At 42.7% G+C, this 25,746-nt stretch overlaps 1 protein-coding gene across 3 annotated transcripts in view; it reads left to right on the forward strand.

Annotated features, from left to right (window-relative positions):
* cdhr5-rs (cadherin-related family member 5, related sequence) overlaps positions 1–25,746 on the forward strand; it is a 29,837-nt gene extending 4,091 nt beyond the window's left edge. Inside the window, exons 3-16 of one of the 3 annotated variants that reach the window (XM_030720493.1) lie at positions 339–547; positions 3,173–3,229; positions 3,305–3,397; positions 3,543–3,629; positions 3,710–3,820; positions 4,045–4,209; positions 4,438–4,528; positions 4,609–4,715; positions 4,805–5,005; positions 5,076–5,198; positions 18,329–18,407; positions 18,662–18,855; positions 25,215–25,356; positions 25,432–25,746. In XM_030720493.1, coding sequence (XP_030576353.1) covers positions 339–547; positions 3,173–3,229; positions 3,305–3,397; positions 3,543–3,629; positions 3,710–3,820; positions 4,045–4,209; positions 4,438–4,528; positions 4,609–4,715; positions 4,805–5,005; positions 5,076–5,198; positions 18,329–18,407; positions 18,662–18,855; positions 25,215–25,356; positions 25,432–25,562 — 1,790 coding nt within the window. In that variant the 3' untranslated portion in view covers positions 25,563–25,746. Of the gene's footprint in view, positions 1–338; positions 548–3,172; positions 3,230–3,304; positions 3,398–3,542; positions 3,630–3,709; positions 3,821–4,044; positions 4,210–4,437; positions 4,529–4,608; positions 4,716–4,804; positions 5,006–5,075; positions 5,199–18,328; positions 18,408–18,661; positions 18,856–25,214 lie in introns of all 3 variants that reach the window. The other 2 variants (XM_030720492.1, XM_030720494.1) reach the window with 2 other exon arrangements.

Consider the following 25,746-nt stretch of genomic DNA (forward strand, 5'->3'; position numbering starts at 1 on the left):
CAAAGACATGCTTATTAGGGTAACTGGTGGTTCTAAGATGATTGGGATGTGTGTAGAATAAAATGTGTAGAATAAAGTGCCGCATGAATGTTTGGTTAAATGTGGCCAGTAGTCTAAGGTAGGGTTAGGGTTTAAAGTGATGTCCTGATAAATACTAAAATAAAACAAAACAAAAAAAAAAAAAAACAACTTTCACAGCCTCATTCTGAGAAGTTTGTGTTTAAACATAACACGTTCAAATGTCTTTGGATACCAACAGAACCAAATCAATAAGATTGTCAGTTATTAATCCTCCTCACTGCCAGAGACACATCAGTTATCATCTGCTCCATCCTCAGCCAGTCTGTGTCGGGAGGGCTCTGACATCTTCGCCTCGGTTAGAGAGAACAGTCCAACAGGTGAGTTCATCTCCAATATCAGCATCGCTGCAGGTCCACAAGCCAACACCATTCGCCTGTGTTTGACCGGACGCAATGCCAACTGGTTCTACTTAGAGGGACGGACCATCAGACTCAACTCCTTAGTGTCCAGAGTCCTCGACCGAGAGGTACACCTGAACACACCTCGTCTCCAACAGAAACCCTTAAAACAGGGGTGTCAAACTCAAATACACAGTGGGCTAAAATTCAAAACTGGGACAAAGTCACGGGCCAACATTGATATTTATTCAGAGAAATTTTCCTCCAGGTATAATAATGAACCTTTTCATATGGACCGTAACTATTTTTGCTTAAAAACTTAATATGGAACAAGCAAAGCGTAACACTATACAATATATAACTTAATATTGCACAGATGCAAAATCAAAATTCAGATAGATAAATAAAAATTAAATAAAAACGTATGCCTCTTTTCATTTGCTGCCTTCTGAATTAAATTTCAACAGTAACCTTTTTCCACACGCTAATAACAAATGTAAAAATAAAATAACAATAATAAAGTAATTAACTAATAATAATATCCTTCAGTGAACGTGAAACCATTCAAGCCCATGTCATGGAGTAGCAAGAAAAGTGCATAAAGAAAATGTTTATTATAGCTCAGTTTTCTACACACTGATCTACTCTGATGTGTCCAAGCCAGATACCTGGCATCTCTTCTTGGATGCTAGTTCCTCAATGTCTGGGCTCAGGCTCTGAGCGGAGGAAATCCTCAGGACCGAGCAAAGGTGTTCATCAGTCAGACGTCTCCTGTGAGATGTTTTGGTCATCTTCATCGAGGAGAACAGTGGCTCACATAGATAAGTGCTGCTGAACATGGAGAGCATCTGAGCAGCGTGGGTGCGGAGCTGAGGCATTGTGTCAGGGATGAAATGTGGAAACTGTGCAGCACCCACAGCATCATACTTTGACTTGAGCATGTCACTACACTGGAGTTCAATCAGCTCCATTTGGAGGTTAGTTGGTGCGTTTTCCACATCAACTGCAAACGGATTACTGAGCAGTTCAAACCGACTTTTCTGCACATCAAAGTCGGCAAATCGCCGGGTAAACTCAGCACTGAGTACACAGAGTTTTTCAGCAAACTGTGCGCATGGGAACACAGTGATGGAGATCTGCCTGTTCATTGTTTGGCAGCAGGGAAAATGGCCCAGGTCTCCTTGTAGCATCTGATTCTTCCACAGGCACAATTTAGTTTTGAGCGTACATATCTGTGATGATACGCCCCCATCCCTGAAGCTGCAGGTTCAGCGCATCGAGATGGCTCATGATGTCACACATAAAGGCCAGTTCACACAGAATCTTTTGGTCCCGGAGCTCAGCTGCATCTTTCCCTTTGCTTTCCAGAAACTGAAATATTTCCTCACGTAGCTCGAAACATCTGTTCAGTACTTTTCCACGGCTTAACCATCTCACCTCTGTGTGATACGGCACGTCTGCGTATTCCGAACCACACTCCTCAAGAAAATATTTGAACTGGCGGTGATTCAGACCTTTGGCTCTTATAAAGTTAGCCGCTCGTGTTACTGTGGTCATAACATGTTCCATCTTTAGGGCTTTGCCACACAGTGATTCTTGATGTATGATGCAGTGATAAACAGTAAGCTCACCTGCACAGTTCTCCTCCCGCATCTTCTCCTGTACCCTGCCCACAAGTCCACTCTTTTGACCACACATCACGGGCGTACCATCTGTCGTTAGTCCCACGAGTTTGTTCCATGGCAGCTTCATTTCAGTTACACATTTGGAAACCTCTTCAAAGATTTCGTTCCCTGTGGTTGTGCCATGCATCGATTTTAATCCTAAAAGTTCCTCCGTAACACACAGATTTGAGTCCACTCCACGGATGAAGACTGACAGCTGGGCAGTATCAGATACGTCGCTGCTGTCATCCACAGCAAGGGAGCATGCAACGAAATCTTTTCCCTTCTCCATCAGCTGGTCATATAGATTGGTGGTGAGTTCACATGTGCGATCAGCTACCGTGTTTCTGCTCAGGCTCACATTTGAAAAGGATTGCTTTTTCTCTGGGCACACAAGGTCACAAATTTTCATCATACACTTTTTCACAAACTCTCCCTCATTGAAGGGCCGGGCTGATTTTGCGATCTCTGCTGCCACAATAAAACTAGCCTTTACAGCTGCCTCACTTTGCGATATGGCTTTTTTTGAACAGTCTGCTGTGAAACCAAACTTCTTTTCATCTCTTCTACTTTCTGGCGCCTTTGAGTCATGTCCATGTCCTTGTACTTGTCTTGGTGTTTCGTTTCATAGTGTCGTCTAATGTTGTACCCCTTGGTTATAGCCACATTGGCTCCACATACAAGACAAACAGGCCTGTCCTTTACATATGTAAACAGATATTCTGCCTCCCACTTGCCTAGAAAGCTCCTGTTTTCTGCCTTTCTTTTCGCCATTTTTCAGAGGGGAGCACGGTGCCAATATTAGCATGAGGTTGCTATGACTACTGTCAACAGAGGGTTCATGGGTCCTGTTGTGATTTTTGCGCCAAAACACCAGCAGAGCATTCTGGGATTTGTAGTATTAGCAGTACATGCGCTGTAGGCTATAATACTGGCGGGCCAGCTCCAATTGTCATTTGGTATGTCTTTACAGGCCAAATATAATTACACTGCGAGCCAAATTTGGCCCGGGGGCCAGAGTTTGACACCTATGCCTTAAAACATCTCACATCGTGGTAATAATCAGGGTTGGATTTCTCTGTCTCACAGGTGGAGGGATCAGTGCTGATAGCAGAGCTGACATGTTATGAAAATGATATTATACAGGTAGGTCACTTGAGAACTGTGCTCAGCAATAAATCCACCTGATGGCTGGCTTAGGTGAGTCTGCACCTGTTTCAGGGTAACTATAGGATCTTGGTGGAGATTCTGAATGAAAATGACAACAGACCAAACTTCCTGCTGGAGACAATTCAGCCGTTCACCATCAGTGAGGTAATACCAGGAGAATTACCTTCATGATAAACAACCAATCAGCATCCATCACATGTAAACCGCTTTAACACATCAGTTCTGTCATAGAAGGACTTCAAGTGTTTCCTCATCATTATAAACAGGTTTCTTTTTGATTTGTGTGCAGCTGACAGCAGTGAACTCAGTGGTTTTCACTGTAAAGGCCATCGATGCAGATGGAGATGTGATCAGCTACATCATCGATCCATCTTCAGTAAGAGCAAAGCCGACCACATACTTCTGACCATGAGCTGCAGCACTTTATTACCTCACTTGACACCTGTCTACCTGCAGCAAGATGCCCAGTTCTTCAGGATTGACCTGCCCAACAGTGGAAAGGTAGTTCTGAACAAACCTCTGGACTACGAGATGAGAACCCACTTGCAGCTCATCGTGTGGGCCCAGGTAACAATCAATCAAGTGATGTATCCAGATAATGAGGATGAGGTCAGAAGGCTTTTTTTTTTTTTTACTGTGACATCATTTCAAGCCATCAGATTGTAACAGGCAGATATGAAAAACATTTCAATAAACTGTTGAAAAAACCCAGTCTGTCATATTTGATCATCATGAAACTTGAATTATCATAGAAAGGTGATAATTGTGTCACACCTGTACACACCTAACAGGAATCCAATACTGTGGACAAGTTCAACACGTCTGCTGTTCTCACCATCAACATCAAGGATGGTGATGACCAGTATCCTCACTTCCTGCCCTGCACACCTGTCTCACCAGGTGTGCCTATCTGCACGAACCCCACCTACACAGCCAACATCACACAGAAACACCAGGTAAATACCTGATAAACCAGATGGATGTATTTAATTACAAACCAGTTTCTGAAAAGGTTACCAGGCTGTAAAATGTTGATAAAAAAAAAAAACAGGCAGATGTACAGCCAGATGTTTTTTTTCAGTATCACAAAACATATCCAGTTGTTTATGCTTTCATATCCTGGCTTTTAGGAAACAAGTTGTACACCTGTACATGTACCTGCAGGTGTTTGTTTTCTGTTTCAGGACATGGCTCTGGAGTTTTCTCCTGGTCCAATCAGAGCAGAGGATGGAGACAGAGGGATCAACACTTCTCTCACCTACACCATCCTCTCAGGTAAAACTCACTCACACTCTAATCTATAAACACGTACAGGTGTGTACATGTGTGTGCAGGTCTATGTGTTTCACCCACAGGTGGTGATCAGGACAGGTTTGTGATCAACAACAGTACAGGTGAGATCAGGTTAACCAGAGCTGTGGATGACCGACGGCTGACACCAAACTTTAAGCTCACAATCATGGTAACAACATCATTTCCTGTTTCCTGCTTCATTCACAACAATCAGTTATTAAAAACTGAGATGGTCTACCTGACCTCTCACTTGTCCAGGTGTGCCAGGTGGATGACAGGTTGAAGTACAGTGTGGCGTCAGTTCTGGTCAGAGTTCTCTATGAGAACACGTTCCCTCCCACCTTCAATAGAACAATCTATAAAGGGTTCATCATCCAGAGCTCTAGCCCTGCTTCTATCGTCTCAACCTATGGGAATCAGGTGTTACAGGTCCAGGTGTCAGACCTTGACTTCACTGATGTAAGAACACATGCTGCACTACCTGTATTATTTACTATTTCTGTGAGTCATCACTGCTGTCCACTCACAGGGCCTGAACCCAAATATCCACTACTCACTCCACCCTCCATCTGGGCTGTACCAAGTTACCCAAGGGGGTGTTCTGATCGCCAGGACAGACCAACTGCATGACTTTGACAGACAAATCCTACAGGTGAGTTAAACATAGATCAAAAACCAACTCACCAGTTAATCAAACAGCTATCATCATTGGTATCACAAGCAGGCACAGCTGGTTCCAACTTAATGCTCAGTGCACTTGCCTCATTAAAGGTGGCTGCAGGTGGAGATTTTACACCTTAAAACAAATACAAAAGCTTGAATAAGCAGGAAGGAGGATAGAGGCAGGAACAACCTGACTTTCACCTGTGAGATATGAATCATGGTTTTCAGTTTGTTCATTTTAGTCCCAAAAACCTTGCAGCCAGGCTTCAGTTACACACTTACAGGTAAGCTAAAAGACTCAGGTTACCACGAAGAGTAACCTGAAGCTGGGTGGGTTGGTTGGCTGATTTATGTGGTTATAAGCTGAACTTTAAGGTTTTTTTTAGTTATTTAGAGCTCTTCCATCCAGAATGGTTTCTTTGTGTTTATCACTGTAAATGCATGAGGCTATATCTTTCCTGTTGTTCAGTCATTATCAATTTCCAGGTCCAAAGTCTCATACACTTTCTAAAATCAAACAAACACCAAGACCTAAGAACAGTCCAGTTTCTTTCAGTGCCAATAAAATGATTAGTGTGGCTGTTCTCCCAGGTGTTAAAATTAAAAAACTCCATTCATGGTCTAGCTGTCATATGATGACATGCTAGCTTTTGGCTAGCTACAGAGCTATGGTCAGGCTAATATAAACACATGAGGATGAGGCTTAAACTGTCCTCAGTAAAAGTTCATGTTAAAGGTCTCAGATGGGCAGAGACAAACCCCATCTTATTACAAAAGTCCTGATCCTCAGCTTCATGTCCACACTGATTCTCTGAAGCATTCAGATATTTAGTGTCTGGGACACGTAACGGTCACTGTTATTGTAATGCTGTGTACCGCCACATGGTGGCACCTCTTGCCTACTGTGACTGTTAAGTTGCCCTTTTCTTTGTTGTTCTGTAGAGACAGAGAAACCTTACCTCTGTGTGTACGCGGAATGGTGTGCTTTTCAGTAGCGTGTAGCTTAAGCCAGTGCCTTATTTTCGATATTCGAAATAAACCGTCCTTTTTGTGGAATATTACGTGTCATCGCTTGTTTAGCTATCCACCTGCACACCTCCGTGGCTGGCTTCACCTCACCTCACGTTACAACTAGCGCCCAAACTTTTTTCCCCTGGCTACAAGATGATAGTCGGATTCCGCTGAGGATTCGTCGGAGTTACGTGAGTTTCTGGCTTGTCCCTTCACAGCGGCAGGCACACATGTTTTTCTGGGTGCCATCACAGACTCTGTTCAAGTGGGACCTGACTAATTCCTGGATACCACAGTGAGTGCAGTGCGGCTCTGCTTGGATAAAGAGAGAAAGACAAGCTAAATCCGTGACACAAATGACCACCATGGATCTGTTATTTGGACATAATATTGGATTGGGTTTCTACTAACAACTTCTGTCGTGGGGAGTCTGGAACTGAACAAATTATAGCCTATGTGAGTAGTGACTTAACTGACTACGATTATTAATGCAGCTCATATGCTCAGTATAAATATAAACTATACTGACCAACTTTTACATTAAGCACTAGTTGTAGCAGATATGCTTTTTGTAAGACACGCTTGGTCTCTCTAGTCTCATTTTAGTCACGGTGACATTTTAAAGTATTTTTCCAAATTCAGTCTTGACCAGCACTTTGACAGTTTTTTCTCTGTGTCAGTCTAAAGTAGCCTAACTGACCCTTTTTACCACTATATAAGGACTGTACTGAGTCCTGGGGGTGACTTAAAGATTTGGAAAAAACAATGGTGATGTACCCAGACGACTTTGACTCAAAAATTGAGCTTACCTCATCACCAATGTTCAGGATAGTTGAGGATATGCCTCCAGACCTTAGTCAACAGGCAGTGGAGTTGAGAACAGAAGTGGCTGTTTACGTGACTCATTAATTTTACAGCAGAGTTTACTCAAACAGTGGGACCATCTCATGACAGGGAACCTTTTCCCTCCTGCAGTCCAACAGTCCCCTGCGTTTCCAATGGCCACGTAAACACCTCATGTTGCTGCAAAGGACAGAGCTGAAGCTGCCATTGCTACCAACAATACTAATCCATTCCTATCCACCAACCCATTTCTACCTGCTAACCCTTTCCTTCCATCTCACTTGCTCGAACTCAACGACACTTCTAGAGTGATCTCAGCAGCTTTACATCACACCACGCTTGTGCCTCCTATATATACTGGTTGCATGCAGTTTCACATATAAATCCTCTTTAAACCTGACTGATGGACAATAACTAAACGAATTGTCACACTTCCTTGCAAAAGAGCCTAGAAAATGGTTCAAAGCCCTGAGATCCCACATCACATCATGGACTCAGTTCTGTCAGCTGTTCAAGACAGTTTTTCTGCCTTCTGATAATCAAAAACGCATTCTGAGAGGACTTCTGGATCGTGTACAGGCTCAAGTCAAACTACTCCCAACTTTTGTCGCTCACATGTTTACTGAGTTTGGCAAGCTGAAAAGTCCTCCACCTGAAAAAGACCATATCGACCTGATTAGCAAACACACTCTTGAAAAATACAGAGTTGAACTGTATGGTGCTAACATCACTTCTGTAATAGACCTTCTGCTACGAGCTCATGAGCTCAGTGCCTGGCCCAAGTGGACTACAGCCTTCCCCATGTCACAGAGAACCCCATAATCCTGAACTTTCTGCTTCAAATGCTCTCAGCCAGGGGTCACTACACGCACCTGCCCAATCTGTAACAACCAACCTTATTTGACAAAAAGGACTGCCGATAACACAGGCCCTAACTTGGTCCAAACCTTGCTGCCATCTGATTCAAACTGACAAAAGGCTGAATTTGGCAGTGCCACAACACATACAGTTGGGAAACTACAGAGGGAGAAGGAATGTTTCGCTGAGGCTAACCTTCCTCCAATTGCTAAAGGAGCCTCACTCACCCCTTTCACTGCAAGGTGGGCATATTCTTGGACATTTAGAAGACAATTTTTCAACGGTCCACTGGAATACTCCCTTAAAAACTAAAGTGAGGCTACTCTTGACACGGGTGCGTCCCTCTCAGCTGTTAGAGCAAATCTCATTTAAGTCAAAGACTTCTACTCAAAAGAACCCAAGTGAGTGGAAACGGTCCAGTGGTTAGCCTTGCAGATAACCCTACCTGCATCTCAGAGGGTGTCATTTGGCTCAATATTGGATTCATGAACAAAAACCTTTACCAACGTTTTGCAATAATACCAAAATTGACTTCCCCTTTCATTCTGGGTATGGATTTTATGACAAGAGCGTTGGTGTCCATCCACGTTCCCACAAGAATGGTCTACTTGGACAACATCCCCTGCCCTTTCGCGGAGGAGGATGAGGACCTTCAGAATGATTATTCGCACCCAACTGACACAGTGACCACAAAGAGGCTTTACTCAGGCTGCTCACCAAGTTTAACTCCATGTTCAATGGTCATCTTGATTGAACTGCTCACACTGAACATGTCATAGAGACTGGTGATGCAAAACCAGTTAATCTCCCACCCTATTGCACATCACCTGCTAAGAAACAAATTATTGAAGAACAGGTGCAACAAATGTTAAATGATGGCATCATAAGCCGCGTTTCCATATGGGACTACTCGGCGCGGGTCGCCTCAACTCGCTGCAGGTTGAAGGCGTTTCCATTAGTAACTGGTACAAGTTTGCAGGTACTGTTTTGTACCCACTCACCCGAGGTTCTGAGCGATCTGAGGCGATATAAAAATGTGACACAGAGGACAGCATGCCACTGATTGGCCAGGGAGTGTCATCACTAGCAGAGTCATGAGAGCGACTCCTTCACCAGAATCAAGTGTGCCATTTTTAAAACTCAACAACAAGAAACTGGAGGCACACAAAGCACCGGTTGAATCCCCAGACCGACAGTTTGCAGCAGTAGTTTTGCAACATGAGCGCCATCTGAAACACACACACAGCATACATATTGTAACCCTATACTGCCGGGTGATCGCCACTGAAGCACCTGTTACCTGGCCCTACTAGCTGAACAGCTGGTTAGCACAGACCCTGAGGTGGCTGATCAAAGGAACTTTGAATTACCATAATAACGCGACCATTTGTCCTATCGGAAAAATTCAAACAGTTTCTGAAAGCTGAGAAACTGCACAACCAACATAGGGTATTACTGTGGTTTTATTATGGTAATTGTTGCCATAAGTCTGCTAACGGCGGCTCTTTTGAAGTACACTGAGATGATTATGACTTGTTCGGTGGTATAGGGTTATACTTAACAATGATAACCTTCATCCATTAAAACATTGTATGGGGGTCTTATGCATGATGATGATATTAAACTGGCATTAGCTGTTAGCTTGCCTCTATCTCATCCATTGTTGTGTTGTGTTTTGAGCCGCATACGAGTTACGTCACGAGACTACTGCCCATGCTGCTGTATCAACTCCACCCACACTGTGGTGGTCCTCAATTGCAATGGAAACACAACACGACCATGCCGAGTTGTGTTGACTGAGTCAACCTGCGCCAAGTCGTTCCATATGGAAATGCAGCTATAGAGCCCTGCGCAAGCCCTTGGGCTGCCCCTGTAGTCACTGTCAACAGAGCAGCCACTGACCCAAGGTTTTGTGTTGACTTCCGCAGCCTCAACCAGGTGACTCAAAAAGACTCTTATCCCCTGCCTCATGTTGATGAGTCGTTAGACTTTCTGGCAAGTTTCAGGTGCTACCTTTTGGACTTTGTAACGCACCCACAACTTTTCAGAGGCTCATGAACTCAGTGCTTGCTGGCCTCATTTACAAAACATGTGCAGTCTATTTAGATGACACTGTCATTGTCTCACCTACCTTCGAACAGCACTTAGCAGATCTTAAAGAAGTGCTGGACAGATTGCAAGCTGCTGGCTTGTCCCTGAAGCTCAAAAAATGCCAGTTCTGCCTCAATGAATTCACCTTCCTTGGATACCGGATAGTGCACAAACCTGGCACACACAAGGTGCCGGATGCACGGTCCCAAAATCCCTTACCCCTGCCCTATGACAAGTTGATGGATCTGCTGCCTGAGAATGCCATCATCGGCAGTCTGGACATTCGTGCCCTGCCCCCCATCATGCTGACTGATTGTTCGCAACTGAGACAGTTGCAGTTGGATGATCATGTCACAGGTCCACTCCTAAGAGACACTGGAACGGACTCTCAGTCCACCTTGTCGCAGTATGTTGTGTATGATTCGCTCTTGTATTACAAGAATTCTAAGTCCACGTGTGCTTTACACCCTTTTAAAGAGTTTAAACTGTTTGTTCCTACTTCAATGAGAGGTGCCTTGTTAGACTATTATCACGACCACCCACAGCAGGTCACCTGGGTGATTCTAAACCCTTAGCTAGATTGCATTTCAGGTTTTTCGGGCCCAAAATGGCTGCTGATGTGAAACATTATGTAATTTCACGCCCAGTCTGCCAGTTCACTAAGCCGACTCAGAAGAAACCTGCTGGTCTTATGGTTCCCATTGTGCCTCAGAAGCCCTGGGAGTACGTGGGTGTTGATTTTGTTGGACTGCTTCCTCGTACCCCTACTGGTAATGCGTGTCAGCTTGTGTTTGTTGACTACTTCACTAAATGGTTTGAGATAAGTGCGGTCAAGGAGGCCACATCTCAAGTGGCGGCAGGTAAATTTGTTACCGATGTTTTTGCTAGACATGGTACCCCGACTTACCTGATTTCCAACAGGGGGACTCCTTTCGTGAGTGAGCTGTTTGAAGATGTTGTTTCTGCCCTAGGCTCCGTGCACAGGCTCACTACAGCGTATCACCCTCAGACAAACACCACTGAGCATGTCAACCGAACTTTGAAGACTGGAATTCGCGCATACCTGGGTGACAAACATACTTCATGGGACAAATTTATACCTCAGATTTGTTTTGCTCTCCGTACCGCTCCCCATGACAGTATCGGTTTGAGTACGGCCGTGATGTTTTATGGTCGCAAATTGGACACCCCACTTGACCTCGTCTCAGATATTGGCTTTGTCGCTGACCCTCCCTCCAGTACAGCCGACATGGTTGCCGGTGATCCGCCACCCCGGTCCAAGGCAGATTCATTTCCTGACGGTCTTTACAACCTCAGGCCCAGGTGTGACCCTAGGATCACATCTGGCTGGTATGTTAACAGATGGACTAATGTTTTTCACACTGCCAGGCTTGACCTGTAATGGGAGGTCTTACATTTGGACAAATTCAGACAGCGTTAGTACACTGTAGGTTACGTTGAGTATGTGCGACTGTTTGGTTCACTCTCATTTTCCAAGTGTTCCTCTTTGGGTGGAAGTCGTGATTTGTTTATCTTTTTAAAGTGTAAAAAAAAAAAAATAAATAAATATTGTTGTTTTGTTTTTTTTTAAATATATATTTACTAATTTTTCAAGAAAAAGAAAAGGATACATACAGAACATACAGAATCATACATATTAAATCAGTAACAACCTAGTTAACCTACAACAAACCAACAAAACAAACAAGCATCCTATCCTTCCTAAGTTTGTCCACTTTTACTAGAAAATTCAATTTAAAAATTAGTTTGGGGTCTTTTGGCAGTATGACTCCAAGATATTTCAATTTGTCAGTTATCTTGCATGGCAAGTTATCTATAAATTCAGAGGAGAGGTTTGCACCAAATGACATAAATTCACTCTTCTGCCAGTTAATAGTATAACCTGAAACCTCGCCAAATGATTGTATAAGATCTAATAGGGCAGGCACTGACTGCCCAGTGTGAGATAAAAAAATAACATCATCATCAGCATATAATGAAATGTAATGATCAGTATTTCCCAGTCAGATCGGTTTAATTGAGGGATTTTTCCTAATACTAATGGCGAGGGGCTGAATAGCAATCACGAAGAGTAGCGGACTAAGGGGACAACTCTGACGTGTACCCCGGTGTAGTGAAAGGGGCCCAGATCTCTCTTGATTAGTAAGGACACAAGCCGCAGGTTGGGCATACACTGTCTTAATCCAAGACACAAATTTACTGGCGAACCCAAATTCCTGAAGTACGAACAGAATATAAGGCCATTCCAACTGGTCAAATGCCTTTTCCGCATCTAAGCAAAGAGCGGCTACCTTCCTCCCACAATCATATTTATGGTACATAATATTCATTAAACGTCTTATGTTAAAAAATGAAAACCTGTTTGGGACAAAGCCAGTTTGGTCCGGGTGCACAATAGAGCAGATGTGTTTATTTAGCCTGTTTGCTAATACTTTCGCAAATATTTTCATGTCGGAATTTAATAATGAAATGGGATGATATGATGACAACTCTGTCTCCTCCCTACCCTCCTTATGCAATAATATTATATTAGCTTCATACATAGTATGAGGAAATTTCCCAGTATCCAGAGAATGAACAAACATCCTCAATCTTCAATCCTCAAGAGGAGCAATCTTCTTGGCATATCTTTTATAGAGCTCAATTCCAAAACCATCTGGACCCGGTGCTTTAGCATTAAGAGATGATTTAATTACCTCCAAGATCTCCTCCAAAGTAATATCTGCATTAAGAGCCTCTCGTGCAATGTCACTCATCTTTGGAAGGTTTAGGTCTTTTAACCAGTTTAAAACATCTCCTTTTGCTTTAGATGTGTAGAGCTGTTCATAATATTCCTTAAAGGAATTATTTATGCCTCTTGGATCAGTTATAATTTCCCCTAACTTGGACTTTACCCTATGTATTGCCCTGTTAGCCTGTAACCCCCGCAACTGGCAAGCTAGTCATCTATGGGGCTTGTCACCTAGCTCAAAGTGTTCTGCCTAATTTTGAATAGCTGCTCAAGCACCTGCCCAGACAAGATAGTGTTATATTCATATTTCAATGCCAGAATATTTTGTAAGATCGAAGGATTGAAAGAGGACTTATAATTAAGTTCTAGGCATGCTAGTTCAGTCTCAGTTTCTGTGAGACGTTTCTGCCTATTATTTTTCAAGGACTTCTCAAAAGAAATAATATGACCTCTAGTCACAACTTTAAAGGTTTCCTACAATGTAGAATCCGTAACATCTTTTGTATCATTGGTGTCCAAAAATTCCGATATCTTATTGTCTAAAAACTCAGAAAACGTCTCCTCTGAAAGCAGAGATTGGTGAAAGCGCCAACTATATTGTTGTTTCTTGTGGTTAAAGTTGAGAACCAGTGAAACTGGAGAATGGTCTGAAATTACAAGAGTATGGTATTTAGAAGACCTCACGTTAGATATTAATTTAGAATCAAGTAAGAAATAATCTATTCTTGAGTAAGATTTATGCATATGTGAAAAAAAAAGAATAATCCATCTCCACCGGGTGCTGTAGTCTCCAGACGTCAACCAAATTTGCTGAGGACATGAGGGTATTTAACACTGTAGAAGAGGAGGAGGGGGATTGGCTTGTTTGAGCTGACTTATCTAGGTAAGTGTCAAGCACACAGTTAAAATCCCCTCCCCAAATTAAATGCGTATCAGCCAGGTCAGGAAGTAAATTAAATATTTTACGGAAAAAGCCGGGATCATCAAAATTAGGGCCATATACATTAAGAAGTGTTACATGAAAGGAATACAAATAACCAGTTACCAATATAAATCTGCCATTTGGGTCAGTCACTGTAGAAATATGTCTAAATTGTACTGTTCTGCGAATCAAAATCGCCACCCCTCGAGCTTTACCTGAAAAAGTAGACTGAAAAACTTGGTTTGCCAGCTACATCTTAACAATTTCTCTCTACCTGGTCTTACATGTGTTTCCTGAAGGAATACAATGTCTGCTGATAAAGATTTTAAATGAGAAAATACTTTAGCTCTTTTAAGAACATGTCCCAGACCCTTTACATTCCAACTGGTGAAAGTTATGCCACCGCCTTGTAATGATGTATTAGGATCCACCAAATTTAATAAACAAAATAGACGTAGTGTGCTCAAGTGTTAACCTGACAAAATGACAAAAACAAAAAAATAATATTAATTCGAACAATAACAACCAACATAAAATTACCCACCTCCCTCCCTCCCACTTTCCCAAACAAAGTGAGACAAAAATCCCGTCATACCAAAACAGAGGTAGCCGGGCCGTATGGGCCATACAAAGCCAAACCAGCTTCACACAAAGGCTTCTCTACTTATATTCAACAAAATGAATTTATAAACCAAAGCATCAAGTTATTAAAAATAATTCCAGTTCCCAAAGATCCTAAAAAAAAGGCACATACCACGATGTCACCAGCTTCCAGGAGTTTAGTGTCCCTGTAGAGTTTCAGCGAAAACTTCAGCCTCCCGCGGGGAGGAAAAGGTCTTGTTAGTGGAGCCAAGGGTAACACGCAAACGCGCCGGGTACAGAAAACTGCACCTCGCTCCGGCCTCCCGAAGCCGCTTCTTCACGCCGTCAAAGGCCTTTCGCTGCTTCATCACTTCCACCGGGTAGTCAGGGAAAATGTAAATCGGCTTATCCTTGTAGCGGAGGGGAAACTGCTGCCGGGCTAGATCATTCGATCTCCTTCATATGGAAGTAGTGGATCCGTGCTATCATTGCACGCGGCCGAGCGTCATCATTTGGCAACCTACTTCCTAGCCGATGCGCCCGATCCACCTCCAACGGTGAACAAAAATGGTCAGGACCAGGGCTGGACTGGGACAAAAAATCGACCCTGGTATTTTTGGCTTAGTCCACCCGCAACTATGTCTTAGAAGCATTTGACACTGTTTTACTCTTTTTCAGTGTGGGCATACCTTTTGCTAATAATACTTTTATACTTTTTTTTAACTTACTTTAGTAATGCTTAAATTGCAAAGCTTTGACGTATCATTTAGTTTTTTAAAATCTGTTATTTCACCTGCTTGAGGGCTTTTTAAAACATGTTTAACCAGCACAGAGGCTACAAATTCAAACTACTGTGCAGCCTTTCAACACAACTTTAACCTAAATATCTAAAATGCTATGATGCAGCCTAAAATGGACACTTGCTGCTCATCCAACACTTCTCGGCCTTGACCTTTTCAATTCAATTTTTTAATTCAATTACATTTTATTTATACAGTGCCAACTCACAACAAACAGCATCTCAAGGCACTTTATAGTGTAAAGACCCCACAATAATTACAGAGAAAACCCATCATTCATCCTAATCTTAAAAATAGAGAGGGTGTCTGTCTCCTGAATCCAAACTAGGAGCTGGTTCCACAGAAGAGGGGCCTGAAAGCTGAAGGCTCTGCCTCCCGTTCTACTCTTAAGTATCCTAGGAACACAAGTAAGCCAGCAGTCTGAGAGCAAAGTGCTCGATTGGAGTGATACGGTACTATGAGCCAATGAAAAGAAGCCAATATGGGAGAAATCTGCTCTCTCTTTCTAGTCCTTGTCAGTACTCTAGCTGCAGCATTTTGAATCCGCTGAAGGCTTTTCAGGGAGCTTTTAAGACAGCCTGATAATAATGAATTACAATAGTCCATCCTAGAAGTAACAGATGTATGAATTAGCTTTTTAGCATCAGTCTGAGACAGAAATATTAGAGTGTAGCCTACTCATTAAATTAGTGTTGTTACAAGTGTACAAATCTGGACAGTTAGAATAGTCTCTTCTTTCTTTTAGGAAATTGGCATTTGTAAAAAATTAAAACAAACCAAAAAAGTTTAATGACAAATGTGGGCGAGCTTGGGGGGCCCCTGGTGGTCAGGGGGCCCTATGCAGCCGCATATGTTGCCTATGCCTCTGGCCGGCTCTGCCTACAGCCTGCTGTTGCTGCAGCATTACTGTTACAGAGGACGTGGAGGCTACAGCAGCGACCATGTCTGTCATCTTTACATATTTTGTAGCATCTACAGTGTAATTTTAAGAGTCCCCATGTTCCTTTTGGTTAATTAAAAGCAACCCCCCCCCCCCCCAAAAAAAATTAAAAAAAAAAATCACTTTGATGAGCAGGTTCCAGCGCAGGCTGTTTATTAGATGTCTTGGTTACACAAAGCACAGACAAAAAACAAAACACAGACAGTAACAGAATTAAGACTAGAATACACACACAAAGAGAAAAGAGAAACAAAGAGACAAAGAAAGATGCAGAGACAGGAAGAGAAGAAGACAGGAAAGGGAAAGGCAAAAAAAGAGAGAAAGAGCAAGCACCTTATTTTATATCTTTAAAGATGGTAACTGCCCACTTGCCTTTGACCCCATCTAATTTACATAAAGTCTCAGCCCCCTGAAACTTGAACCCCAACCAATCACCTTTTGAGGCTCTGACAACTCTTGTCCCACATGGACTAAAGAAACATACATCACCAGGGTACCTAATGGTTTACAACAGCTCTGGCAGATAATGAAGGCTCTTCTCCCAACTAAAACCTCTGCTGTGAAAACACCTCTTAGACAATTAGCTAGAATTTATCTCCTCACTAATTCACGTTACTCAAACACAGCTGGGTCTGCAAAACTCCACTTTTGCAGCCTACCTGTCATAAGGCTTCCTAAAAGGCTACCATGAGGTGACAAAGTCATGTGAACCAAAGATGTTCCTGCTTATTAAGTTTGCAGACGACATGACTCTCATCGGACTCATCTCAGACGGGGACGAGTCGGCCTTCAGGATGGAGGTCAAACGTCTGGCGTCCTGGTGCAGCCACAATAACCTGGTACTGAACGCCCAGAAGACAGTGGAGATTATAGTGGACTTTAGGAAGCACACAGCCCCTCTACCCTCCATCATCCTGACTGACACCCCCATCACCACAGTGGACTCTTCTCGCTTCCTGGGAACTACCATCACCCAGGACCTCAAGTGGGAGCCCACCATCACCTCTGTCATCAAAAAGGCCCAGCAGAGGATGTACTTCCTGCGGCAGTTGAAGAAATTCAACTTGCCAGCAAGGACCATGGTGCAGTTCTATACTGCCATCATTGAGTCCATCCTCACCTCCTCCATCACTGTGTGGTACGTTGGAGCCACCACTAGGGACAAACAGAGACTACAGCGCGTTGTGCACTCTGCTGAGAAGGTGATTGGCTGTAACCTCCCATCTCTCCAGGACCTGTACACCTCCAGGACACTGGGGCGTGCAGGTCGGATCACAGCCGACCACTCTCACCCTGGGCACAGACTTTTTGACCCTCTCCCCTCAGGCAGGAGGCTACGGTCCATACGGACCAGAACCTCCCGCCATAAGAACAGTTTCTTCCCCTCTGCTGTTGGACTCATGAACAATTACCCTAAGACTGTTACCACCACCCTCCACAAACGCTGATGACCCTATGTCTATGCACCTGTCTGACTGCACTGATGTACATATTAGTGGAATATAGTCTACATTCTTTTATCTTTTAATTAGTCTCTGCACTGTATATTTTGTAATTTTGTAATATTGTGCTATAGTTATAGCTCTAATATCTCTGTATATTTGCAATTTGTATACTTGTATATTGTCTTATAGTTTTTATACTTATTTGTTTCTTTCTGTAAGCACGAAGTACCGCAGCAATTTCCTAATGCTGTGAACCTGTTCACCCATATGGCAATAAAAACCTTCTGATTCTGATTCTGATTCTGATTCTGATCCCGCCAAGGCCTTAAACATATGAGAAATAGATATAACAGGCCTCAACTTTACCCCACTAACCTAAGCATACAGCATTCCTTAATCCAGTGTGTGACTAATATAATAGCTAATAAATGACATAATAGTAACAGTAAATACCAATATCAAAGTGATTAAAATTCCCAACAATGACAGCAAAGCCTTTTTTTTTTTTTCACTGCTGAGCAACTTTTAGTGTGAATGTACAGAAATAAACTGAACAGGACAAAGAAGTTCTTCTAATGGAGAACATCTGAAACTGAACTCTGAGATAAACATAGGCCTCAGGCCACAGATGTGATGTATCTCCGGTGTGTTCAGCTAGTTTGATGCTTCTCAGGTGGAAGTGATGCCAAACAGCAGAATCAGCAGGATGAGCTGAGTGAAATCAGGATTAAAACCTTCACAGTTTGAATCCCCTTCAGCTCCACGAGCACTTTAATGTCAGTCAGGAAATAAAACAGGCTTTATTCATTATTCTGGGTGATTTTAGGTTGTATCTTGTCTGACCCATGAAGACTGCTTTAATGCTGTCTCTGCAGGTTGTCGCCAGAGACGAAGAATCGGGAGAGGAAGTTTCAGCTTCTGTGGACATTGAAGTCCTGCAGAGAGGCCAAGCAGGTGTGGATGAAACCTTCAGCTTCTAAATATAAACTGTTATTATAAACATAGGAATACATTACAAATATGAAGATGTGGCATCACACAGGAAAGGACTGAGGATGAGGGGGTCAAAGGTTTTCTGCACCACTGAACAGTGATTGATCACTGATTAATGTTCTTCCTGCTGATCCAGTCTGTTTCTTTAATCAGATAAACAGCCTAATCGAGACAGCTCTCGTGGTGCATTCACTGGCATGAACTTTTTGTTTCAGTGCCTAGTGGTGCGTTAATGGAGCAGCAGCTGTTCGGAGACGTGGACAGCAGGCTGGCAGGAGGAATCGCAGTACTTATCGTCATCACGTTCCTTTCAGCAGTTCTGTTTCTGCTGCTTTGGACCATCCGGAGGAGACACCTGCAGGACCCTGAGGATCATTCCACCATTGCCTTTGGAAAACATCCCAATGTGGTGCGAAGTGAAACTTAACACACCTGAGGAGAGAATAGAATAGAATTTGGGGGGGAGGGGGGGATTCCACACAGTAGCCAGATGAAGAAAATGAATATTTAATGTGATGTTATAAAACACAAAGAGCTATAAATATAGAGTATTAAACATTTCTTATGCACATCTACATGAAGGTGAGTTTAAGAGCCTTGTCATTCCAAGTGTCTTTAACATCTTCACCTAAACATTTATCAGAAATCACTGACTAGTCTGAAGGTGGTTAAAATTAGTGAGACTGAATCTGCACAGCTGACTATTTATTTATTTTTAATATTGATAAGGAAAAACAGTCCCTTTTTCCCACTGACTGGGTGCTGGTGCTTGAACCGTCCAGCCCCCCACCACCACCACCACCAACCACCATGAATGCACTCTGTGCTCGGCCGGAAAATGGGTTCAACCCCAGCACCACAACCTAGCTGGTCTCGAACCAAGAACACATGACGTAAGCGGCAGAAGGGTGTAACTCTGCCATATCAACATAAAGTTTTCTACCACTATATCACTGTATGGTGTGTCTTACAGGAGAAAAGCAATGCGATTTTCACGGCTGTGAGTTAGGTTGAACTTGTTGCTTTGTATCAGTTCATATCACAGATAAAAGTACACAAAATGCATACTTGTCTTGCTCGTAATCGCTGTCTGTGTTTACCTCTGTGCTGCACACAGATGCTGCAGTAGTTTGGTTTGGACCGTAAAATGTGTTCGCAGCACAAGAAAGGGGAGCGTGTTCTCCCACGTTTGTGCCCTTCGGCTACCATGTCCAGATGAGGACCCGCCCACACTCAAAGGATCAGCTCACAAAGTGTGGTGGAAATGCAGGCTCATTCTTAAATGGTACACTGGTTCATTGACACCAGCACTGGCACGAGCACCTGCACCTTGGCAGTGGAAACATAGTAACACACACACACATTTCTGCCTTGGTGGCCTCAGAATCTCATCTGTGCTTTTTGCAGATGATACAGTCCTGTTGACTTCATCAGGTTATGGCCTCCAGCTTGCAGTGAAACAGTTCGCAGCCAAGTATGAAGCAGCTGGCATGAGAATTAGCACTTCTGGGACACCAGGGTGGCTCAGGGCAAGAAATGTCCAATAAAGCTGTAAAAAGGCCAAAAAAAAAAAAAAATTAGCACCTCTAAATCTGAGGCCATGGTCCTCAGCCAGAAAAGGGTGGAGTGCCCAGGAGTAACAGGAGAAGGGAATGAAAGATTGGCAGGTGGATCAGGGCTGCACCTGCAGTTATGTGGACGCTGCACCAAGTGTGAAATAAAAGCTGTCAATTCTCCGGTCAGTCTGCGTCCCTACCCTCACCTATGGTCATGAGCTTTGGGTAGTGACCGAAAGAATGAGATTGTGAATACAAGCAGCAGAAATGAGCTTCCTCCGAAGGGTGGCTGGCCTCTCCCTTAGAGATAGGCTGAGGAGTGCAGCCATTTAGAAAGGGGCACAAAGTAGACCTGCTGCTCCTCCACATCAAAAGGAGTCAGTTGAGGTGGTTCAGGCATCTGACTAGGATGCCTCCTGGGCGAGGTGTTCTGGGCATGTCCTACCAAGAGGAAGTTGTGGGACAGACCCAGAACATGCTGGAGAGATTATATCTCTTGACTGGCCTGGGAACACCTTGGGGTCCCCCCAAATGAGCTGGTGGAGGTGGCTGGGGAGAGGGAGGTCTGGACTTCTCTGCTTAGGTTACTTCCCACGTGACCCGGCCCCGGATAAGCAGAAGGGGATGGATGGACTCTTTGTGGAGCTCAGACCCTGAAGGATGTAGTGACAGTTATTTTCAGTCAGACATTTGAGCAGAGAGAACCCCAAGAGTAGCAGGAAGCTGACAGGAACCTTTAATCCTTCAGTAGCTCCTACAGGGTTCATGTCTCACCCGTCCACACTCTGATAAACACGTTTCTGTGGTTGCTGGGGCAGAAGGATTAGGTTTGTGTGATGAGCTGTGAGCTGGATGAAATGAACCAACTGCTACAGGTGAAACCAGCTGATTAGTGATGATTGTTTCTGAAATAAACCTCTGCAAGGACTGTCCTACTTACACATTTACATCTGATTCTGTCTTCAAACTTCTTACATTCTTCAAGCATAAAGAACTGATTTAGAAAAATAATCAATAAGAACAAATCACAGCAAAACAATCAGTGAGTTCAGGCTTGGGTTTCTCTCCTTAGGCTGAGGAAGAAAGATTAATGGGGAAAAAAATCTTTGACATATCGAACATCAATTTGTAATCTATTAACACCTTTAGTATATACACACACACACACACACACACACACACACACACACACACACACCTGCACCCCAGAACATGGGAATATTTAACATGTAGCCTTAATAAGTTTGAACATTGGGCGCACAGGTGGCTTAGTGGTAAAGCCGGCAACCACATATGTATGCTGCGTTGTGGTGCGTGTTCGAGACCCGGCCCGTTGCCAATTTGTCAGCGTGTCTTCCCCTGTATCTTTCCCCATTTCCTGTCTCTCTCCACTACCGATAAGAGCCGCTGTGGCCAAAAATGCAAAATAAATAAATAAATTTGAACATTATTCTCTGCCACCTGTCACAGGTAGATCTGATGTTAGAATAATATTTCCATTTGATGTATATTTGCCAAACTTTGACTTTTAAACGAGGTCAACCTGATTTTAGAGCAGCACTCAAATGTCCGTAAACACAAACATGATGAAGATCAGTTCATGACAGAATTCCTCACAATGCCATTGCTGCAAGACAAGGTTTATGTATACGTTGGCTCACCTGGGTTCTTTAACCCATCCATCATCCATCCATTCACCTTTCAGGGTTGTTGGGCGAGCTATCCCAGCTGGCTCTTTAACCCCTTTATTAAACCACAGGTTAAAAATCTTTGGATAGTCTCTGATTTGAAATCTGATAAGAAAATAAATGCTGAGGTCAGAGGGTAGAACAATCTGAAACCCTGAGGTCCTGACTCAGTTTTTACTGATGTTCAGATGTTAACCCGTTATCACTGTAGCGTTCCTACAGGTTTAAATATTCAGAATGGTGTTTGAGGTTTCCTCAGCTCAGAGGCTCAGAGGATCAAATCTGTGGTATATCAGATGTTAAACTCAGTCATTGTTGTCTCTCTGCAGACATTACTGTGGTTTCACATGGTGAGTTTATACCTGAATGCGATGTCATTTACTGTGGTTTCTGTACTCATGTCATGTGGTGAACAGTAGATCACAAAGTCGAACACAAGTCTTGCTGATGTCATGATATTATTCTTTAAGAGCCCCTTTAAATCCCCTTCATATCAAGGCTGTCTACAGAATTTTATTTCAAAAGCCACGTGTGAGAAAACATAATCCAAGCAACTAATTTCATCTAAATTTCGAGTTACGCATCTCAAAATTTCACATTAATAACTTGAAATTTTGAGTTTGCCCTGCCAATCAGGAAGCTGTGTGACAGCATGTCATTTTCTTGTTAACCAGAAGCAGGAGGCTGAAGGCAACAGCTGTCCAACAGCTCAACATTGATTTCTTACCTTTTCTCGCTAGAAGGCTTTTTGACCATCAACGGTCAAAAAGTTGATGACAATTTGTTCACATTTGCTAGACACTGCTAGCTCACTGATACTGTTGCTACCCCATTTTGAGTGCACATACATTGGCATCATCTGCTTCTGGATAACAAGGAAATTACTTTCACAGAGCTTTCTGATTGGCAGTAATAACTGGAGATTTGCATTATTAACCTGAAATTTTGAGATACATAAGTTGAAATTTCAAGTTATGGATGGCGATTTTTTTTGTTTAGTGGTGGAAACAACCTTCCATAGACTCCTACTCACTTGAAGAAACTGACTAGAATGTTTGGGCGGAGCCAAATGTGATTGGTCACTTTGATGGCTAGTTCAGGTTACTGAACTGTTGCATTAAACAGTATTATACGGTGGTTGTTTATATGTTTTAAATAATATTTGTTTACAGTTTGAAAAAAAAAAGTTTGCCAAATTAACTGACAGCAGTTATTCTGTGTATCAGATAAAATATTGACAACTGTCAGTGGATTACTGTAATGTTGAAGAAATCTTTAAAATTGGATGACTCAAAGCCAAGTTCTGAAGCCTCTGCATTCCTGTCCCATTAATCTGCTGTACAGAATCACAAAAATCATAATGAGGAGTACACATTCCTGAGAAAATAGTTGCATAATTAACAGAGAAGTGATTTTTGGGAATATATATAACAAATATAAAAATGTGCTTATGTTGCTACCAGATGTCAGTCAAACAGCTGTAAGCATCTGGCTGCAGAGCTCCACTCACTGTGGGTTCAGGCTCTACTATAATAGTTCATCCAGATAATATTACAGGTTCTCTGAACAGGCAGTCTGTTGAGTGAGCAGGAGAGGCTGTGACAGGCTGCCTGTGTACAACAACATGACAACTGACTGAACCAGTGTGAGATAAACAGTGAAGGTTGTTGCTGTCAGTTTGTGTAAATTTAAAGGGTCTTAAAACTATATTACACACTATCAGAATCAGGTTTATTTTGGCCAAGTATGTTTACACACACAAGGAATTTGGTTCCGGTTGATGGTGTCTCTCTAGTATTATACAGTGTCCTATAATTTAATTTATCCTTGTAGCTGGTGTGTGCTCAGTGTGCTGTTTTTATGGATTGTGGGTATCTCTGTGCAGCCGATTAGCTTTAGTTATGTCTGTTGTAGATCCATCACTGCGGTCTGCAGACAGTTATCCTTCAGCTGTTATCACTGCTAAAACATTTATTTTAGTTTGATTTACAAATCTTCATAAAGAGACTAATAGCTGTTTCTGGTAGGTACTTAGATACAGTGTTTCTCAAACTGTGGATCATGACAGGTGGGACCCGAACAACCTGTCATGTGGAACAAATGTCGAATATTGGATTAATTCTCACAGCAGAACAAGGAAACATTAGCATGTAAGTTAGCACAGCGACTAAAGAAACTATCTGCTGTGTACATAGAGCCGCTGTTCCACCCCCTGGTCCGTGCTTTGCCACCGGTTACTAATACTGATTATCAGCTTTTTATAGTACTGGAAGAAGTATCCTAAACCTATACTAAAATAAATGTAATACTATATATGTATATTCTATATAATATATGTATATTCTTTAAATATAAACCTTTAATGAAGTAAAAGTACAAATGTTCTGCATTAAAATATACCATAAACTCTGTATAACTGATGAGTCATTAAAGTGTACGACACAGCTGGAGCTAATTCACTGCAGCTAAAATCAGACTAATTAGTTTTTTTCATATTTTATATTAATTCTGTTAAGTAGAATTAAACTGTTAAATGGAGTTCAAAGTAAAATATTTGCCTTTGATTTATTTATAAAACAATACAAAGATCATTATGAAAGAGTTGATCTATGCTGCACACCAGTAACTTGCTATGTGAGGATTTGCTGACCCTTTACAGAGTGAAATTTGCCAGTTTAACCACAGCTGTCATTTCTACTGTGCTGATTCATCACTGGCTTCACTTTGGTACTGAAAAAAATAAATAAAAATCTTAAGCTGAATAATTCTGAGGCCCGTATTGAAGATTCATCCAGTCATGGTGCAGATACATGTGTTGCTGCAGACTGAGCAGCTTTTTGTCTGCAGGTTTATTTGTCTCTGTTTTGAACAACATTATAATTGCTACATCCTAATGCACACTTCCTTTCCTGATCATATGCTTGGGACAGGAGTGCAGAGGCTTCAGAAGTTGCCTTTGAATCCTCCGGTTTTAAAGACTTCATCAGCATTAAAGTAATCCAGTAATAGTTGTCAGTATTTCAACTGCTACACAGAAACAATAACTGCTGGTAGTTAATTCTGCAAACTTTATTTCCCAAACCGTAAACAAATACGGTTTAAAGGAGCTCTTATGTTGCTGCCACGGTCTAACTTTAACTTAGTAACCTGAACTAACCATCAAAGTGATCAATCACATTAGGCTCCATAGGCTCCGCCCAAACAGTCAAAAGTAAGTTTCTTCAAGTGAGCAGAATTCAGCTCAGCGCACAGTTTCCCAGGAAAGAGCGAAACTGTAGCAGCGCGCATGGCCGACACGTGCGCAATGGCTTCATTGTGCATGTGGCTGCTGAGTTATACGCGCGTGGTTATTGAATTTACATGTAAGGAATGAATACCTGTGCTTATAAAATTAAATCATTTGCTGGGATTTTTTTCCCTCGCGCATGACTTTTGACATGAATATAGTTCTGTAGCTTTCCTCCCCCTCTAACTCAGGTTTTGTTTAGACTTAGAGACACTAACCTGTGGCGTGTGGTTCTCAGGTGAACAGCCCACCTGTCTTGACGGACGAGTCATCACACAGCGGCAGAGCTTTCGGTCGTCAATCTGGCAGTTTTCACGGAAGACAGGGAGTGTACACCAGGAGGCCATCTCTGCTTCCGCCTCCATCATCATCACACCAGAGTGAGCCCACAGAAAGTAGGTCCACACCTCCTCATCCTCCATCATCATCATCATCTCACCTCATTACTGTTGTAGAGAAAGATGAAGGTGGCGCTCACACCTGGGAAGCTCTGAAGTCACCAGGTGAGTCCACAGGTGTTCATGTTGGTAACATAACACTGAACACTGGGACACCTCTGCAAGATGACAACATAAAGCCTGACTAATCAGAGGAGACGCTACAGGAGTCCAAACCCTGCCAATCAGAGAGCAGGAAGAAATGAGTCAGATATTCCGCCAATCAGTGAGTGGGAATCCAAACCTTATATCTGAATCAAACTTGTGATTCACAGAAATTTTTCTTGTGGACTTTTCATTTCTTTTTTGCATTGTCTTTGTGGAGAAAAGTCA

This window comes from Archocentrus centrarchus, chromosome 23 (genome assembly GCF_007364275.1).
Source record: "Archocentrus centrarchus isolate MPI-CPG fArcCen1 chromosome 23, fArcCen1, whole genome shotgun sequence".
NCBI lineage: Eukaryota > Metazoa > Chordata > Actinopteri > Cichliformes > Cichlidae > Archocentrus > Archocentrus centrarchus.